Raw genomic sequence first — 21,311 nt, 5'->3', positions numbered from 1 at the left:
CCTTAAGCTGAGATGAACTTACAAAAGTGGAATGTTAACGCAGATTTCATTTTGTTTGATTATATTTTATAAGAATCATTTTGACACCTATTTTTTTTTTTTTTAAGTATTTCTTGTTAAACAAAATCTATTTCTCTGAGCAATTGTATTAGTGTAAAATCATGTATAAAAAATTAAATAATGCATACAATATAACTAACCATTTGTATTATTTATTTCATAGTCTTTTTTGCACATCTTTATCAAGGGTGCCAATAATTTTAGAGGTCACTGTATATACTGTACATGCTTTCTTTATACTGTAGCAAAGTAAAACAGACTACGTATATGACATTATAAACTGGGTGGTTCGAGCCCTGAATGCTGATTGGCTAAGCTGTGGTATATCAGACCGTATACCAATGGTATGAATTTATTTTTATTTTTACTGTTCTAATTACGTTGGTAACCCGTTTATAATCGTAATAAGGCACCTCCGGAGTTTGTGGTATAGCGCCAATATATAATCTGATATACTGATGTACTGTACGGCATTGCATGGATAATTCCTCAACCCTCCGTTGTCAATTGTTTTTTTAAATTATATTTTATCTAGAACAAACCCCCCGAAGCAAAAGAGGAACTGTATTTCATGAACCCTGCAAGAGGAGGGAGGCTAGAGGTAAGTGGAGGTAAAAAACTACATTTTGATTTATCCTCGGTGTTAAACATGGGCACTTTCCCACACACAGCATCTTTAATTACACAAAAGTGAGGCAGAGCAGAGCAGCAATGACAGGCTAGCCTGAGGGGGGATGAGGATATCGAAGCAGAGCTGCAGCTCAACATGGACACCAGGGAAATCAGCTTGGCGCCCCTGACTTGGAGGAGAGGGGAGATTATATTTTATTAGGATCTCTTTTAGTCCTCATTTGGACTAATCTTCCAAGAGTCCTTAAACATTACAATACAATTTATAATACAATCACATTTTCACATATAACACACTGTTACAAACAGCAGACATAATACACTTACAGTCTGAAAATATAGATTGGTTCCTTCATCTACCCTAGTCATGCACAACCTTCCAATTTATTATACTTAAGTGGTTTTAAAGTATTGTTTGAATTTATATTATATTTCTGGTTTGCTCAGATAAATTATTTCATTTCTTTATTGCACTGAATCGAAATGTTATTTTGCCTATTTCTCTTTCCTGCCTGGATGACAGATGGTGGACAATATCTTCCTGGTATTTACTGAATGTCTGTCTCTTACCAACTGAATAATGTCGTGAATGGAGTTTAGCCGTTTTAAATGGTGTACATTGTGATATAAAATAAGAATGTTTTCTTCAATTATCTTGTTGATTGATGACCACCCAAGAGCATTGTGCATGACTACAACAGAATAATCATTTCTCCACCTTAAAACAATCCTTGCTGTTTTGTTCTGTGCAATCTGCATCCTAATCTCACTTGCTGATGCATTTCCCCAGACCACAGAACAGTAGTTCACCTGACTCCCAATTAATGCTTGGGTTGTTTGCTTAAAAATCTTTCCCGGTAAATATTTAGCTATCCTTCTGATGCAGTGTTAATTATTTTATTACATAGATTAGTTATTTTTAGACGACCATGATAAGCAATTTTCTAGCTGCACCCCTAGTAGTTTGGTTTCTGCCACTTCCTCAATTTGTACTCCCCCCATGCTTAATCACATTTACATTTACATCATTTAGCAGACACTCTTATCCAGAGCGACTTACAAATTGGTGCAGCAACTTATGATAGCAAGTGGGACAACCACTTTTTGTTTTCTTCTTCTTTTTTTCCCTTCTTTTTTAATGGGGTGGGGGGGTTGAAGGATTACTTTATACTATTCCAGGTATTCCTTAAAGAGGTAGGGTTTCAAGTGTCTCCGGAAGGTGGTCAGTGACTCCGCTGTCCTGGCGTCGTGGGAGAGCTTGTTCCACCATTGGGGTGCCAGAGCAGCAAATTGCTTTGACTGGGCTGAGCGGGAACTGTGCTTCTGTAGAGGTAGGGGAGCTAGCAGGCCAGAGGTGGATGAACGTAGTGCCCTCGTTTGGGTGTAGGGTCTGATCAGAGCCTGAAGGTAAGGAGGTACCGTTCCCCTCACAGCTCCGTAGGCAAGCACCATGGTCTTGTAGTAGATGCGAGCCTTAACTGGAAGCCAGTGGAGTGTGCGGAGGAGCGCGGTGACATGAGAGAACTTGTGAAGGTCGAACACCAGACGGGCTGCGGCGTTCTGGATAAGTTGTAGGGGTTTAATGGCACAGGCAGGGAGTCCAGCCAACAGCGAGTTGCAGTAATCCATACGGGAGATGACAAGTGCCTGGATTAGGACCTGTGCCGCTTCCTGTGTAAGGTAGGGTCGTACTCTGCGAATGTTGTAGAGCATGAACCTGCAGGATCGGGTCACCGCTTTGATGTTAACGGAGAACGACAGGGTGTTGTCCAGGGTCATGCCAAGGTTCTTTGCACTCTGGGAGGAGGACACAATGGAGTTGTCAACAGTGATGGCGAGATCATGGAGCGGGCAGTCCTTCCCCGTGAGGAAGAGCAGCTCCGTCTTGCTGAGGTTCAGTTTGAGGTGGCGATCCGACATCCACACTGATATGTCTGCCAGACATGCAGAGATGCGATTCGCCACCTGGTTATCAGAAGGGGGAAAGGAGAAAATTATGTTGTTGGCCTTTTGCTCCTGAGTGGCGCAGTGGTCTAAGGCACTGCATCGCAGTGCTAACTGTGCTACTAGAGATCCTGGTTCGAATCCAGGCTCTGTCGCAGCCGGCCGCGACCGGGAGACTCATGGGCGGCGCACAATTGGCCCAGCGTCGTCCAGGGTAGGGGAGGGAATGGCCGGCAGGGATGTAGCTCAGTTGATAGAGCATGGCGTTTGCAACGCCAGGGTTGTGGGTTCGTTTCCCATGGGGGGCCAGTATAAAAAAAAAAAAAATGTATTCACTAACTGTAAGTCGCTCTGGATAAGAGCGTCTGCTAAATGACTAAAATGTAAATGAAAAAATGTTTTGTTTACGGAACAGACCAACATAACTTTGGTTTTCTTAGCGTTCAAAACAAGTTTGTTCCAGCAAACCCACTCCCTGATATTTCCCAGATCTACTTGTGGAGCTTGCTGTACCTGTTGACCAGATTGTCTTGCTGTATAAATTGTAGTATGATCTACAAAAATAGTGGCTTGAGTTTCAGATAAGACATAAGGAAGGTCGTTGATATATGTGCAGAAATACACCTCTCCTTCTCTCTCTTCTCTCCCTCTCACACACACATGCACTCCTATCACGTGTGTTCGTGTGTGCATTCGTGTGTGTGCGGGTGTATGACAGATAAAGAGATGGATGAAGCTATCAAGATGTTGGAGTGCACTTCCACAGGAAGCTGAATGCTACACCAGGCCGCTTTACAAAAGGTCACAGAAACAGATTTTGGCTCGTCCCCATGGACATGACAATAATTCTCCAAACCCCACCGCTGAGCATCACATTAAAATTAAAATTAAATTAAAATAAGCTTGCTAACGGTTTCTTTACAATGACAATGTATAGGATAAATATGTATTCCTATCCAATGCCCAGAGCAGAGTCATACAAATCCTAGATAAATGAATGCGGTAACTTTACTTGCCACCCAACATCATAACACCATATGACACGGTCATAACCATGTCATAACAGCTGACATAACTTGTCATAACATGGTCATGACATATATTTAGACCTGTTGTGACATACTGTATATTGCATTATTCTAAGGCTGGTTATGACCCCTACATATGAGTGTCAAAACCCACAAAACCTACCACACAAGGCAAAACATTCCATTACACCATAAACATACTGTTGACAGGTAGGCTATGTTTAATAATATATATTTTTATTGACCATATTAAATTCTCATTGTAATTGCGTACACATTGATGTCAGACATGCACCTACCCCAATGCTCTGTTGCTGATAACTAGGATAAATGCAGGAGCAGATTTCAGGAGCAGGACAAGACACCCTCTTTGTGACTGATGACAGATATAAGGACATGTACGTGATAGGCCTATCTGGCTTATATGATTATGCTGGTCATAATGCTTCTTGACAGTGTCATAACGTGTATTTTCTTACTCCAAGTAAAGTGACACAGGATGGTCATAATGCTTCATGACAGTGTCATAATGTGTATTTTCTACAAGTTATTTAAAATATGCTGAAAAAAACATGACTGTAAAGAATTCATTAAAACAGCAAAGATTTAAGAAAAACTTTAAAACGAAAGGAAACTTCTTGGCAGGGAAAATAACCAATTTGAATAAATGTGGATTTTGACACTCTTATGTAGGTGTCATAACAGCCATAAAAGAATGCAATATATGTCACAACAGGTGTAAATATATGGGTCATGACAGTGTTATGATCATATTATGACGTTATGACAAGTTATAATAATAATAATAATAATAATAATATGCCATTTAGCAGACGCTTTTATCCAAAGCGACTTACAGTCATGCGTGCATACATTTTTGTGTATGGGTGGTCCCGGGGATCGAACCCACTACCTTGGCGTTACAAGCGCCGTGCTCTACCAGTTGAGCTACAGAGGACCACAGTTATGTCAGCTGTTATGATATTATGACATGGTTATGACCATGCTTCTACATCTGCATTGCTTGCTGTTTGGGGTTTTAGGCTGGGTTTCTGTATAGCACTGTGACATCTGCTGATGTAAAAAGGGCTTTATACATACATTTGATTGATTTGATTGATTGAGTGTCAAGTAAAGTGTTACCGATATGGTTTTATATATATATCTATATATATATATATATATACACACACTGCTCAAAAAAATAAAGGGAACACTAAAATAACACATCCTAGATCTGAATGAATGAAATAATCTTATTAAATACTTTTTTCTTTACATAGTTGAATGTGCTGACAACAAAATCACACAAAAATTATCAATGGAAATCAAATTTATCAACCCATGGAGGTCTGGATTTGGAGTCACCCTCAAAATTAAATGTGGAAAACCACACTACAGGCTGATCCAACTTTGATATAATGTCCTTAAAACAAGTCAAAATGAGGCTCAGGCCTCCACGTGCCTGTATGACCTCCATACAATGCCTGGGCATGCTCCTGATGAGGTGGCGGATGGTCTCCTGAGGGATCTCCTCCCAGACCTGGACTAAAGCATCCGCCAACTCCTGGACAGTCTGTGGTGCAACGTGGCGTTGGTGGATGGAGCGAGACATGATGTCCCAGATGTGCTCAATTGGATTCAGGTCTGGGGAACGGGCGGGCCAGTCCATAGCATCAATGCCTTCCTCTTGCAGGAACTGCTGACACACTCCAGCCACATGAGGTCTAGCATTGTCTTGCATTAGGAGGAACCCAGGGCCAACCGCACCAGCATATGGTCTCACAAGGGGTCTGAGGATCTCATCTCGGTACCTAATGGCAGTCAGGCTACCTCTGGCGAGCACATGGAGGGCTGTGCGGCCCCCCAAAGAAATGCCACCCCACACCATGACTGACCCACCGCCAAACCGGTCATGCTGGAGGATGTTGCAGGCAACAGAACGTTCTCCACGGCGTCTCCAGACTCTGTCACGTCTGTCACGTGCTCAGTGTGAACCTGCTTTCATCTGTGAAGAGCACAGGGCGCCAGTGGCGAATTTCCCAATCTTGGTGTTCTCTGGCAAATGCCAAACGTCCTGCACGGTGTTGGGCTGTAAGCACAACCCCCACCTGTGGACGTCGGGCCCTCATACCACCCTCATGGAGTCTGTTTCTGACCGTTTGAGCAGACACATGCACATTTGTGGCCTGCTGGAGGTCATTTTGCAGGGCTCTGGCAGTGCTCCTCCTTGCACAAAGGCGGAGGTAGCAGTGCTGCTGCTGGGTTGTTGCCCTCCTACGGCCTCCTCCACGTCTCCTGATGTACTGGCCTGTCTCCTGGTAGCGCCCCCATGCTCTGGACACTACGCTGACAGACACAGCAAACCTTCTTGCCACAGCTCGCATTGATGTGCCATCCTGGATGAGCTGCACTACCTGAGCCACTTGTGTGGGTTGTAGACTCCGTCTCATGCTACCACTAGAGTGAAAGCACCGCCAGCATTCAAAAGTGACCAAAACATCAGCCAGGAAGCATAGGAACTGAGAAGTGGTCTGTGGTCACCACCTGCAAAACCAGTCCTTTATTGGGGGTGTCTTGCTAATTGCCTATAATTTCCACCTGTTGTCTATTCCATTTGCACAACAGCATGTGAAATGTATTGTCAATCAGTGTTGCTTCCTAAGTGGACAGTTTGATTTCACCTAAGTGTGATTGACTTGGAGAAACATTGTGTTGTTTAAGTGTTCCCTTTATTTTTTTGAGCAGTGTATACAGTGGGGAGAACAAGTATTTGATACACTGCCGATTTTGCAGGTTTTCCTACTTACAAAGCATGTAGAGGTCTGTAATTTTTATCATAGGTACACTTCAACTGTGAGAGACGGAATCTAAAAGGCTGGGTTTCTGTATAGCACTGTGACATCTGCTGATGTAAAAAGGGCTTTATACATACATTTGATTGATTTGATTGATTGAGTGTCAAGTAAAGTGTTACCGATATGGTTTTATATATATATATATATATATATATATATATATATATATATATATATATATATATATATATATATATATATATATATATATATATATATATATATACACACACACACACTGCTCAAAAAAATAAAGGGAACACTAAAATAACACATCCTAGATCTGAATGAATGAAATAATCTTATTAAATACTTTTTTCTTTACATAGTTGAATGTGCTGACAACAAAATCACACAAAAATTATCAATGGAAATCAAATTTATTAACCCATGGAGGTCTGGATTTGGAGTCACCCTCAAAATTAAAGTGGAAAACCACACTACAGGCTGATCCAACTTTGATATAATGTCCTTAAAACAAGTCAAAATGAGGCTCAGGCCTCCACGTGCCTGTATGACCTCCATACAATGCCTGGGCATGCTCCTGATGAGGTGACGGATGGTCTCCTGAGGGATCTCCTCCCAGACCTGGACTAAAGCATCCGCCAACTCCTGGACAGTCTGTGGTGCAACCAAATATTAAGTTCTGCTTTTCTGATGTATCAAATACTTATGTCATGCAATAAAATGCAAATTAATTACAAAAAAATCATACAATGTGATTTTCTGGATTTTTGTTTTAGATTCCGTCTCTCACAGTTGAAGTGTACCTATGATAAAAATTACAGACCTCTACATGCTTTGTAAGTAGGAAAACCTGCAAAATCGGCAGTGTATCAAATACTTGTTCTCCCCACATATATACACATGTATTATTATACGGTATTAGAATACTGATCCATCTGAGGAAATAAATGTGTTTTACTTAAGAGTTACTGTAATATAGACAAGTTATTGTAAACTGTATGGCCATTTATCTGGACTACACACTAAGAAAAGAGGGTTCCTCAAGGGTTATACTCCTGAGTGGCGCAGTGGTCTAAGGCACTGCATCGCAGTGCTAACTGTGCCACTAGAGATCCTGGTTCGAATCCAGGCTCTGTCGCGACCGGGAGACTCATGGGCGGCGCACAATTGGCCCAGCGTCATCCAGGGTAGGGGAGGGAATGGCCGGCAGGGATGTAGCTCAGTTGATAGAGCATGGCGTTTGCAACGCCAGGGTTGTGGGTTCGATTCCCACGGGGGGCCAGTATAAAAAATAAAAAATAAAAGATGTATTCACTAACTGTAAGTCGCTCTGGATAAGAGCGTCTGCTAAATGACTAAAATGTAAATGTAATGGGTTCTTTGGGAAGGATGATGGTTCTATGTGGAACCATAATGATTCAAAGAACCACTTGAGCCCTTCAATGGTTCTTTGCAGTTCAGAAAAGTGTTCTTTCCCCTTTTAGTGATAATTAAAACGTAGGGGAGGTGGTTCATTAGAATAATTTGGGGCTTGGTTTGCCCACAGCTCTTTTTGTGCAACCATGAGTGTCATTCCAGTTCATCTAATATGTTGTGTTATGCAATTACATGTTAAACATGACCATTTACGGTGTCTTGTGACAGACTCGCTTATGGCCTTGTGTCAATAGAGAACAGTTAACTATAGTAAATCATTGGTTCTCAATTCTCTCCTCAGGGACCCCCAGCTGTTGCAGGGCAAGCACATCTGCTTCAACTTGTCAATTAACACAATAATAACGCTTTAGGAGTTTTAACAATATAATATGGCCAATCAGAATAAAAAAACCTAAATGGTTCTTCAAAAAGATCTACAAAGAACCTTTGAGATTGATGAAGGTTCTTTATAGAACCATTCTCCATAAAGGTTTTATAAAGAACCATAAAAAAGGGTTCAATATATCCTCCAAATGGGTTGAAACCATAACAAAACCCTTTTTTGGTACTACAGTGGCTTGCGAAAGGATTCACCCCCCTTGGCATTTTTCCTATTTTGTTGCCTTACAACCAGGAATTAAAATGGACTTTTTGGGGGTTTGTATCATTTGATTTACACAACATGCCTACCACTTTGAAGAAATTATTTTTCTGGTGAAACAAACAAGAAATAAGACAAAAAAAACAGAAAACTTTGTAGAGCCACCTTTTGCAGCAATTACAGCTGCAAGTCTCTTGGGGTATATTACCGTTCAAAAGTTTGGGGTCACTTAGAAATGTCCTTGTTTTTGAAATAAAAGCAATTTTCTGTTCATTAAAATAACATCAAATTGATCAGAAATACAGAGTAGACATTGTTAATGTTGTAAATAGCTATTGTAGCTGGAAACGGCTGATTTTTTATGGAATATCTACATAGGCGTAGAGGCCTATTATCAGCAACCATCAGTCCTGTGCTCCAATGGCACGTTGTGTTTGCTAATCCAAGTTTATCATTTTAAAAGGCTAATTGATCATTAGAAAACCCTTTTGCAATTATGTTAGCACAGCTGAAAACTGTTGTGCTGATTAAAGATGCAATAAAACTGGCCTTCTTGAGACTAGTTGAGTATCTGGAGCATCAGTAATTGTGGGTTCGATTACAGGCTCAAAATGGCTAGAAACAAATAACTTTCTTCTGAAACTCATCAGTCTATTCTTGTTCTGAGAAATGAAGGCTATTCCATGCGAGAAATTGCCAAGAAACTGAAGATCTCGTACAACGCTGTGTACTACTCCCTTCACAGAACAGCGCAAACTGGGTCTAACCAGAATAGAAAGAGGACTGGGAGGTCCTGGTGCACAACTGCGCAAGAGTACTCTGCCTATATTAGAGTGTCTAGTTTGAGAAACAAGTGCCTCACAGGTCCTCAACTGGCAGCTTCATTAAATATTACCCGCAAAACACCAGTCTCAACGTCAACAGTGAAGAGGCGACTCCGGGATGCTGACCTTCTAGGCAGAGTTGCAAAGAAAAAGCCATATCTCAGACTGGCCAATAAAAATAAAAGATTAAGATGGGCAAAAGAACACAGACACTGGACAGAGGAAGATTGGAAAAAAAAGTGTTATGGACAGACAAATTGATGTTTGAGGTGTTCGGATCACAAAGAAGAACATTTGTGAGACGCAGACCAAATGAAAAGATGCTGGAGGAGTGATTGATGCCATCTGTAAAGCATGGTGGAGGCAATGTGATGGTCTGGGGGTGCTTTGGTGGTGGTAAAGTGGGAGACTTGTACAGGGTAAAAGGGATCTTGAAGAAGGAAGGCTATCACTCCATTTTGCAACGCCATGCCATACCCTGTGGAAGGCCCTTGATTGGAGCCAATTTCCTCCTACAACAGGACAATGACCCAAAGCACAGCTCCAAAATATGCAATAACTATTTAGGGAAGAAGCAGTCAGCTGGTATTCTGTCTATAATGGAGTGACCAGCACAGTCACCGGATCTCAATAGTTATGCACACTCAAGTTCAGTTTTTTTGTGTTATTTCTTTTTTGTTTCACCCCAAAAAGTTTTTTGCATCATCAAAGTGGTAGGCATGTTGTGTAAATCAAATGATACAAACCCCCCAAAAATCCATTTAAATTCCAGGTTGTAAGGCAACAAAATAGGAAAAATGCCAAGGGGGGTGAATACTTTCGCAAGCCTCTGTATATCGACACAACCTGAAATGCCGCTCAGCAAGGAAGAAGCCACTGCTCCAAAACCGCCATAAAAAAGCCAGACTACGGTTTGCAACTGCACACGGGGACAAAGATCGTACTTTTTGGAGAAATGTCCTCTGGTCTGATGAAAATAAATAGAACTGTTTGGCCATAATGACCATCGTTGTGTTTGGAGAAAAAAGGGGGAGGCTTGCAAGCCGAAGAACACCATCCCAATCGTGAAGCACGGGGGTGGCAGCATCATGCTGTGGGGGTGCTTTGCTGCAGGAGGGACTGGTGCACTTCACAAAATAGATGGCATCATAAGGAAGGAAAATTATGTGGATATATTGAAGCAACATCACAAGACATCAGTCAGGAAGTTAAAGCTTGGTTGCAAATGGTCTTCCAAATGGACAATGACCCCAAGCATACTTCCAAAGTTGTGGCAAAATGGCTTAAGGACAACAAAGTCAAGGTATTGGAGTGGCCATCACAAAGCCCTGACCTCAATCCTATAGAAAATGTGTGGGCAGAACTGAAAAAGCGTGTGCGAGCAAGGCCTACAAACCTGACTCAGTTACACCAGCTCTGTCAGGAAGAATGGGCCAAAATTCACCCAACTTATTGTGGAAAGCTTGTGGATGGCCACCCGAAACGTTTGACCCAAGTTAACAGTTTAAAGGCAATGCTACCAAATAATAATCCCACTGGGAAATTGATGAAAGAAATAAAAGCTGAAAGAAATAATTCTCTCTGCTATTATTCTGACATTTCACATTCTTAAAATAAAGTGGTGATCCTAGCTGACCTAAGACAGGGAATTTTTACTAGGATTAAATGTCAGTAAATGTGAAAAACTGAGTTTAAATGTATTTGGCTAAGGTGTATGTAAACATCCGACTTCAACTGTATGCACGCACCACTTTTCCGTTATAGAATTTTTCAAATTTTTTGAAACAAGTAATTTTTTTCATTTCACTTCACCAATTTTGACTATTTTGTGTATGTCCATTACATGAAATCCAAATAAAAATCCATTTAAATTACAGGTTGTAATGCAACAAAATAGGAAAAACGCCAAGTGGGATGAATACTTTGGAAAGCACTGCATATAGAACCTTTTATTAATGGTTCTTTATAGAACCTTAGGAAAGGGTTCTTTATGGCACCATAAAGGTTCCATTTAGAACCTTATGAGCATGGTTCTTTATAGAACCTTTTAAATAAAGTTATATATAGCACCAAAAAGGGATTGTTACAAGTCAAATAACCATTATTTGGCACAATTTATACTTACACAATACTTATTTTCCACCATAATTTGCAAATAAATTCATAAAAAATCCTACAATGTGATTTTCTGGATTTTTTTTTCTCATTTTGTCTGTTATAGTTGACGTTTACCTATGATGAAAATTACAGGCCTCTCTCATCTTTTTAAGTGGGAGAACTTGCACAATTGGTGGCTGACTAAATACTTTTCCCCCCCACTGTATATATAAAAGGTTTGTGTACCCGATGACTCATACATACAATGAATACATGTACTATTCCAGACCAATGAACCCTATGTGTGGTAATCTCAAAATATGTGCGAGTCATTGGGTACATTGGGTTTGAGAGCGGAGCAGAAGACACATTTCGGATGTAACCGGTGGACAAATATAGTTGTTATTGTATCTTATCGTATCATATTGGAATCGCTGCTAAAAATATAAATGTGTGACTCCAATAGCAGATTGAGTGGAAGGTTTAGCAGCAACAGGAGTTTCAGACCACCACCACCAGCACCACCCAGACAGCCAGACATGCGCCGGGGCATGGACAGCATCAGCAGTTGTTTGGGGGGCTCTGAGGGGGCAGAGAGCAGGTACGAGACGCCCCCAGCCTCAGAGCTCCAGAGGCTGATGTGGACCAAACCAGGGACCAGTGACCATATGGATGAGGTTCAGCCCAGGATCTACATAGGAGACATGTAAGAGAACTCACCCTCAATATAATAGGCTATACTGTATACTATAAGTGCCACTTAGCAGATGCTTGAGTTCATACATTTTTTGTAAGTATATGCGATATTTTTTAATCACATAGACTGAAGCTTGTCCCTTATTAACAATGTATGCAGTTTTGACTAGCCCACACTGTAAAACATTTCCTGTAAAATGTGCCGTAACTTACTGGCAGCAATTGGCCAGTAAGTTACTGTATTTTATTTTACACTACAGCTACGGTTATCCACTTTACAGTAACAAAAATGTCACTGTAATCTAATATACAGTACTCATCACAATTACTGTATATTACTGTAATTACCCAGTGACATATTACCCAGTGTTTTTTGCAAGTTTTCATTTTTCCATTTCGGTAATTTAGCGAGCACCACTTGTCCTTAGCAACTTAGTCAGTGCATTCAACCAAAGTTGATTAAAAAAACACATATCACATTCATAGTAAGTTAAACATTTCTGTAACCGTTATTGAAGATGTTGTTGTAGTTAAGGATACATTGGTCTTAAACATTTATGTAATTACAACAAGATATCTTATGATACAGTATGTCTCTATCTCTGGATAGTGCCAACACAGTACTGAAATATTCACGGTAACTTGATGCCAGCTTCCTGTAAATTACTATAATGTCAAAGCAATGAAACGCAGTACAATACTGTAAAAGTGATGAATACTAGGTGTTTTATATCACTTGCACTTCTAGAGGTCTAAATGGACATGGTTAAATATTCAAACATTAAAGGTTTAAGACATGCTACCACTCTGATCTGTTCCCTATATACATTTAATTGTTAAGGAACTACTACCACATGTCACAGGCACTCCTTAAAATATGTTAATGAGCCAGACTCTTTCCCCGCAACAACATTTTCCAACAATGCACCATATTAAATTCTGTAAAACACATTTAAGGATATTTTACTGTGCATTCTACAGTGTTTTACTGTTGAAATTACAGAAGTCTTGCAGTGCAGTAGTGACATCTACTGTCACAAGGTCGTGGATTCAATTCCTGCCACGACTGTAAGACACATCGATATAAGTGTCTGCTAAGATGTGATGTGATTCGAGGGGACATGGTTTGAACCAGAGATTAAAATACCCTGGTAACGCTTTACTTATGACTCTTTATGTCATGCATATACAGGCTTAATGAATGCTTTATGAACGCTACATATCACCACTAAGTGTTCATAATCAACCAGACATGCCTTTTGTAACGATCCCGGCAGTCTGAGTCGGGTCCTGTCTGTGGACTAGTTTTTATGTTCGTGATCTCCTGTTTCCCGAGGGTTCTGGAACGCTCCGGGGAGCTCTCTTGATTTCCGCACCTGCATCCCATCAGCAATCTGCACACCTGGTCCTGATCATCACCCTTCTTAGGCTCTGGCCTAACATCCATTCCCTGCCGGATCGTTAGCCATGAACAGTATGTTTGTCAGTGTATCAGCCTTGGAGTGTCTAGCGTTAGTTTTGTTGTTTTGCACCTTGTTGGCTTGCCGTGTACTTACCTCCGTTTTGTTTCTATCTGCAGTCAATCTCCCGGAACCTTCACCCAACCCCTGCCTGGTTGTCGGCGGCTGCCGAGCCATTCTTGGATCTACCACTGCACCTCCACCAACTCATCCCCGCCGTCCGCTCTGTCCCCTGGATTATTCTACATCGTTTTTGGAATCTGTTAAATAAATACTCACCTTCGTTTCAACTCACCTTGTCCTGGTCTGCTTCTGGGTTCTGGCTTAGTAAACCGTGACAGAACGATCCGGCCCGTAATGAACCCAGCGGACCTGGACTCTGTTCGCCATGCCATTACCCATCAGGAGAAGATGTTGGGCCATCATAGCACGGAGCTACAGGAGATCGCGTTGGCAGTTCGGAACCTTTCTACCGGCCTGACGGAGGTCCAGAACCAGCGCAAGTTTCCGGTGGAGGATCCACTACCGGTTTCACCCATCTCGCCTGCCGCGTCTGGAGCTGTGTCCTTCCGTGAGCCCAAGGTTCCGACGCCGGATAAATATGAGGGGGAGCTGGGAAGATGCCGTTCTTTCCTTATGCAGTGTGGGTTAGTGTTCGATCTACAGCCCTACTCTTATGCCACAGACAAGGCTAGGATAGCCTTTGTGATTGAGTTGCTGCGTGGTCGAGCGCTGGAGTGGGCTTCAGCCGTTTGGGAACGACAAGACCCCTGCATGGCTTCATACCAGGGGTTCACGGCCGAGATGAGGAAGCTCTTCGACCATTCCGTCCGAGGGAGGGACGCAGCTAGGCGCCTGTTTTCGCTTCACCAAGGAACTCGCAGCGTGGCCGACTTCGTGATCGAGTTCAAGACGTTGGCTGTGGAGAGTGGGTGGAATGAGGAGTCTCTGCAAGCGGCCTTTTACCAGGGTCTGTCGGAGCAGCTCAAGGATGAGTTGATCTCCTATCCGGAGCCTAGTGACCTGGACAGCTTGGTAGCCTTGTCTATTCGGGTGGATAATCGAGTCCGAGAGCGAAGGAGGGAGAAGCAATGGGGTCCGTCCAATCGATCAGCTTCTCAGTTCCCAGTCGGGTCGGGTGGTGGACCAGAACACGTCGATCATTCTCCACCACAAAGGATTAGTGGAGAGGTCCTCTCTCCCGATTCTGAACCCATGCAAGTGGGGCGGCACGGGTTAACCAAGGAGGAGCGTCAACATAGACGTAAGACCAACTGCTGCCTCTACTGTGGTAGCTCGGGACATTACATCTCCACTTGTTCCCGGCGGTCGTCAAACTGCCCGGCTCGCTAAAGTTGGGAGGACTTTTAGCGAGCCAGTTTCAACCTCTCAGTACCTCTGTCAGACCCCGTTTCCCGGCTACCCTTGTGAACAGGAATCAGAGTTTAGCGATTAACGCTTTTATCGATTCAGGTGCCGATGGAAGCTTTCTTGATGCCGAGTTGGTGGAACAGCTGGGGCTTTCCAAGGAGCAATTGCCGGAAGCCATTGAAGCGACCACTCTGAACGGCAGTAGTCTGGCACGTATCACGATGAGGACTGAACCGGTTAAGATGCTGTTGTCGGGGAATCATTCGGAGATGATTTCATTCTTCATTCTGCCGTCTTCCCATGTTCCTCTGGTCCTTGGATACCCCTGGCTGAAGGAACACAATCCCACGTTCGATTGGGTGACGGGCAAGGTAACGAGTTGGAGCCTTGATTGTCATGCTAACTGTCTCAAGACTGCCTGTCCCCATTCGGTTCCCAGTCAGGTGATTGAGGCTAAACCCCCAGATTTGTCCCTGGTTCCCGAGACATATCACGATTTGGGGGAAGTGTTCAGTAAGCAGAAGGCTCTGTCACTCCCTCCCCACCGACCATATGATTGTGCCATCAACCTGTTCCCTGGAGCTGTCTACCCCAAGGGAAGGTTATACAGTATCTCCCGCCCTGAACGTGAGGCTTTGGAGACCTACATCAAGGAGTCCCTAGCTGCTGGTCTCGTTCGGTCCCTCGTCATCACCCCTGGGGGCAGGATTCTTCTTTGTGGGTAAGAAGGATGGCTCTCTTCGACCGTGTATTGATTATCGGGGGTTGAATGACATCACGGTCAAGAACAAGTATCCCCTGCCCTTGATGAGTTCTGCCTTCGACTCCTTACAGGGTGCTACGGTGTTCACCAAGCTAGACCTACGCAATGCGTATCACATGGTCCGGATCAGAGAGGGAGACGAGTGGTTGACGGGTTTCAATACACCGATGGGTCACTTCGAGTATCAGGTGATGCCGTTTGGACTGACCAATGCTCCAGCGGTATTCCAGAGTATGGTGAACGACGTCCTGAGAGATATGATCGGTCTCTTTGTGTTTGTTTACCTGGATGACATTCTGATCTTCTCGAAGGAACCTTCCGACCACGTCCAGCATGTCCGGCAGGTTCTGCAGCGATTGTTGGAGAATCGCCTGTTCGTGAAGGCCGAGAAGTGCGAGTTTCACGCCCACACGACATCCTTTCTCGGGTACATCATCTCCAGGGGAGAGATTAGGATGGACCAGGAGAAGGTTAGAGCGGTTCTGGAATGGGCCCAGCCCGGTACGAGATTGCAGCTCCAGAGATTTTTGGGGTTTGCGAATTTCTACCGCAGATTCATCCGGGATTACAGCCGTGTGGCCGCTCCGTTAACGGCCTTGACTTCCAGTATCAGGAGCTTCAAGTGGAATCCGGAGGCGGATCGAGCGTTTCTGGATTTGAAGAGGCGATTCACCAACGCACCGATTCTCTCTCAACCGGACACGGCCCGTCAGTTCGTCGTTGAAGTGGACGCGTCCGATGTGGGAGTTGGCGCCATCCTGTCGCAGCGATGCTCCACGGACAGTAAACTCCATCCCTGCGCCTACTACTCTCGTCGCCTTTCGCCTGCGGAGAGGAATTACGATGTGGGTAACCGGGAGCTTCTCGCGGTGAAACTTGCCTTGGAGGAGTGGCGCCACTGGTTGGAGGGGGCGGAGCAGCCGTTTATTGTCTGGACTGACCACAAGAATCTTGCTTACGTGCAATCGGCTAGACGTCTCAACTCCCGTCCAGGCCAGGTGGTCGTTGTTTTTCGGACGATTCAATTTTTCCCTGACGTTCCGACCTGGATCTAAGAACGGCAAGGCGGACGCCTTGTCTCGGATGTTCTCCAAGACGGAGGAGAGTGGGTCCAAGACCGAGACCATTCTTCCCCGGAACTGCGTCGTGGGAGCTGTTAGGTGGAAGATTGAGGAGGAGGTGATGGCGGCTCTTCGGACGCAGCCCGGTCCCGGTAACGGTCCACCCGGTCGGTTGTTTGTGCCTGAGTTGGTTCGTCCTGCGGTCCTCAAATGGTCCCACGCCAGCAAGATGGCTTGTCACCCTGGCGTGGCTCGGACGATGGCGTTTCTTCGCAGACGCTTTTTGGTGGCCTGCCATGGCCGAGGATACTCGGGGTTATGTTGCTGCCTGTCCAGTGTGTGCGCAGAATAAGAGTACCAATCGGCCCAGCTCTGGACTACTTCACCCCCTTCCTATTCCCCGGCGACCATGGTCGCATCTGGCCCTGGACTTTGTCACTGGGTTGCCCGCTTCTGAGGGGAACACGGTCGTTCTGACTATCGTGGACAGATTCAGCAAGTTCGCCCACTTTGTGCCAATTGCCAAGCTTCCCTCTGCCTCGGAGACGTCCGAGATCCTGGTTAGGGAGGTTTTCAGGGTCCACGGGTTGCCCAGTGATATCGTTTCCGACCGTGGCCCTCAGTTTACCTCTGCTGTCTGGAAGTCCTTCTGTTTGGCCATTGGAGCTACAGTCAGTCTCACATCTGGTTTTCACCCCCAATCTAATGGTCAGGCGGAGAGAGCCAACCAGAAGATGGAATCCACGCTACGCTGCCTGGCCTCTTCCAACCCCACCTCCTGGGTCTCTCAGTTGCCTTGGGTTGAGTATGCCCACAATACTCTCCCCTACATCTGCCACTGGGATGTCTCCCCTTCCAGTGCCTGTATGGCTACCAACCTCCCTTGTTCCCTTCTCAGGAGAAGGAGCTCTCAGTGCCTTCTGTTCAGGCCCATATTCGTCGTTGCCACCGGACCTGGCATCGGGCCAGAAAGGCACTCCTTAGAGTTTCGGACCGGTATCAGCTCCAGGCGAATCGTCGCCGGATCCCCGCTCCCACCTACACCATCGGAGATAGGGTCTGGTTGGCCACACGGGATCTTCCTTTACGGACTGAGTCTAGGAAGTTGTTACCGAAGTTCATTGGTCCGTTTGTGGTGGAGAAGGTGATCAATCCGGTGGCAGTTCGACTCAAACTCCCGAGGACGCTCAGAGTCCATCCCACCTTTCATGTCTCCTGCCTCAAGCCTGTTTTCCTCAGTCCTCTGTTGCCTCCTCCGCCTCCTCCTCCTCCTCCTCGGATGATCGGAGGTGGTCCTGCCTACACGGTGCGTCGCATCATGGATTCCAGACGGCGGGGCCGGGGTTTCCAGTATCTCGTGGACTGGGAGGGGTATGGTCCTGAAGAGAGGAGTTGGATTCCGCGGCGACAGGTCCTAGATGCTGACCTCATCAGTGACTTCTACCGCCTCCATCCTGGCGCTCCGGGAGTCCGCCCGGTGGCGTTGCGTCGGAGGGGGGTACTGTAACGATCCCGGCAGTCTGAGTCGGGTCCTGTCTGTGGACTAGTTTTTATGTTCGTGATCTCCTGTTTCCCGAGGGTTCTGGAACGCTCCGGGGAGCTCTCTTGATTTCCGCACCTGCATCCCATCAGCAATCTGCACACCTGGTCCTGATCATCACCCTTCTTAGGCTCTGGCCTAACATCCATTCCCTGCCGGATCGTTAGCCATGAACAGTATGTTTGTCAGTGTATCAGCCTTGGAGTGTCTAGCGTTAGTTTTGTTGTTTTGCACCTTGTTGGCTTGCCGTGTACTTACCTCCGTTTTGTTTCTATCTGCAGTCAATCTCCCGGAACCTTCACCCAACCCCTGCCTGGTTGTCGGCGGCTGCCGAGCCATTCTTGGATCTACCACTGCACCTCCACCAACTCATCCCCGCCGTCCGCTCTGTCCCCTGGATTATTCTACATCGTTTTTGGAATCTGTTAAATAAATACTCACCTTCGTTTCAACTCACCTTGTCCTGGTCTGCTTCTGGGTTCTGGCTTAGTAAACCGTGACACCTTTAGAACAACGTCTTAAGACATCTCAAGACAGACACAGGTGATGGCTGGGTATTAGCAATACCACTTACATGGTCTTGTGTGTTGTTAGGTATGCAGCCAAAGACAAGAGGACACTCCAGACTCATCACATCACCCACGTCTTGAACGCAGCGGATGGGAAGTTTAATGTGAACACAGGTGCCAGCTACTACAGGGACACTAGAATATCCTACCATGGAGTGGAGGCATTCGACATGCCCTCCTTTGACCTCAGCATCTTCTTCTATTCTGCAGCCAAATTCATCAAGTCCGCCCTGAGCTCGCCCAACGGTAAGCAATCAATCAACCAGTCAATTAATCAATCAATTTTATAAAGCCCTTTTTACATGATCAGTTGTCACAAAGTACTTTACAGCTACCCGACCTAAGGATCTTTTTACCATGCAGAGGGCATCATCTCTAAATGTATATTCTGTGCATGTTTTTTTCTCTGTATCATTTTCTCTAAAATTACCTTTGAAATTACATTGTTTGTGAATGAATTATATTCAAACATCATTAGTCTGTCAGTTCTAACACAATGCAGCAATCCTCCCTTCCATTCCATTAGCAGTTAAAATGCAAATCACAAAGCTGCAAAAACATAATATCAAGCTAATATCGTACCCCACAGTAATCTCCTCATAAGCCGGTGACCTTGGACAAGAATATTGGTTTTAAATAGATTTCCCTGGTAATTTGTAAGCAACACTTTCATTGGACATGGAAATTACAAAATCATGTTTGTGGACTTGTGCTTTAGCAGAGCTGCTACTTCCTGTCCTCGTTATGCAGAGTGCATCCGGTATCTGACTTGACAGTAATAAGATGATGGGAGCGTTCCAAATGGCACCCTATAGCCTATTCCCATTCCCTATGGGCCCCGGTCAAAAGTAGTGTAGTATGTCGGGAATAAGTTGCTATTTGGGACGTAGACAATGCCTCCGCTCCCCTCCTCCACATGCTGACTGACTGGTTGATCGGACTAGCCCTCCAGTGTGTAGTGGGGCCTACAGTAATCCCTAGCAGAAACACACAGCCTGGAAGACAGTTCAATTACCCGCACCCATGGGCCCTAAGCCCCAAAGCAGGATAAGAAACCACGGATTACCATGTGTAGAAACATTTGTTGCAACATTGTTGAAAGAAAACTTTTGGGAGGTAGTCTATTTAGAAATATCTCCATTTTTATATTAAGCCTACAGGTCTGTAAGGCTGTTTGACACAAATTACACAATATGAAATAAACAACAAGTAATCTATGAGGTGTTCTTCTACTAAATGGGATATGGTACATGTTGCCAGGGGGATTTGGGTGAGCCAAGACATCACTTAGGTAAACAAAATAGATACAGTAGGTACGGAATTGAAGTACTGTATGTAAATACATTTTACACATGATGGAATTACCTATGTACCTGTGTCCTTCTTCTTCAACTGAATGAGAGCTAAGCATGTAGCCTTTCTTCCCTGGCAGGTAAGGTGTTGGTCCACTGCGCCATGGGTCTGAGTCGCTCATCCTCTCTGGTCCTGGCCTACCTGATGATCGATGAGAACCTGTCCCTGGTGGATGCCATCAAGGCTGTGGCTGCCAACAGAAACATCTGTCCCAACGCTGGATTCCTGGAGCAGCTCCGAGACCTGGACAAACAACTCCACTACCAGGCTAGATGACAATGAAAATATATTTTTTGATGAGACATAGATGGGGGACAACTGTGCAGACACTATACTCATACTGTAGATGGTTTTATTATTTTGTATAAATTCCGACGTGTCAGAAATAAATCCCTTGCTAATGTGATCAACACATTCAACTTTTATCATTCAAAGACTTGTGATATTTGTTGCTTCACAATAATGAGTACAAACTGAAACAAACAAGTGTACCTACAGAGACAACGCACAAAACCACAAAAGTAAGTTAATAAAACACGAATTCATTAGAACCAATGTTCTTCTTTTTACGACAAACTAACATTAGAAATGACAGATTGCGATGAACACCAAATGCTAATGACGACAGTCTGAAGAACAGGTCCTCTAATTCGCTTCAATTAGCAGAATCACATCTGGAGGGGTACTATGGTGCAGTTCTGTTCTCTCCACCACCTGCTGTTGCCCTGGCCTCCAACACGGTTCTTGTCACCAGAGCGAAACCTAGCCCAGAACCACCCACCCTGCCTGGGCCAAGGGATTCTCAGCTTCTCCCAATCACTGGATGTCTGAGCCAACTGTACCATCTGGATACATCCTTGACTCTGGAGAGAATGGGGAAATGAATAATGACTCATGGTATAATTGTGAAAGACTATTGTTGTATGACATCACAGAATCTCTTGTCTCTAATACCACAACACTAACGTGCTATATTATTATATTCTTCTACTTCTATTTTTGCTTGATAGAAATACATCTATACAGACCGATGGAGACTAATAGACGGAACAACATGTAGGTTATATTGATGT

General features: G+C 44.4%; 1 protein-coding gene across 2 annotated transcripts; it reads left to right on the top strand.

Moving 5' to 3' along the window:
- The first annotated feature begins 593 nt into the window (after positions 1-593).
- On the top strand, positions 594-20,648 carry LOC121576163 (dual specificity phosphatase 29). 2 transcript variants are annotated; one of them, XM_041889376.2, is made up of 4 exons: positions 594-661; positions 11,892-12,131; positions 18,911-19,131; positions 20,318-20,648. In XM_041889376.2, the coding sequence occupies exons 2-4, from the start codon at positions 11,965-11,967 to the stop codon at positions 20,512-20,514; spliced, it is 585 nt and encodes a 194-aa protein (XP_041745310.1). In that variant the 5' UTR covers positions 594-661; positions 11,892-11,964; the 3' UTR covers positions 20,515-20,648. The 2 variants fall into 2 exon arrangements, with proteins under 2 accessions (XP_041745310.1, XP_041745309.1); XM_041889375.2 differs by having other exon boundaries at positions 600-671.
- Positions 20,649-21,311: the final 663 nt, after the last annotated feature.

The sequence above is a fragment of the Coregonus clupeaformis genome, chromosome 1, assembly GCF_020615455.1.
Source record: "Coregonus clupeaformis isolate EN_2021a chromosome 1, ASM2061545v1, whole genome shotgun sequence".
In the NCBI taxonomy this organism is placed as follows: domain Eukaryota; kingdom Metazoa; phylum Chordata; class Actinopteri; order Salmoniformes; family Salmonidae; genus Coregonus; species Coregonus clupeaformis.
This window is presented reverse-complemented; position numbering and strand designations above follow the sequence as displayed.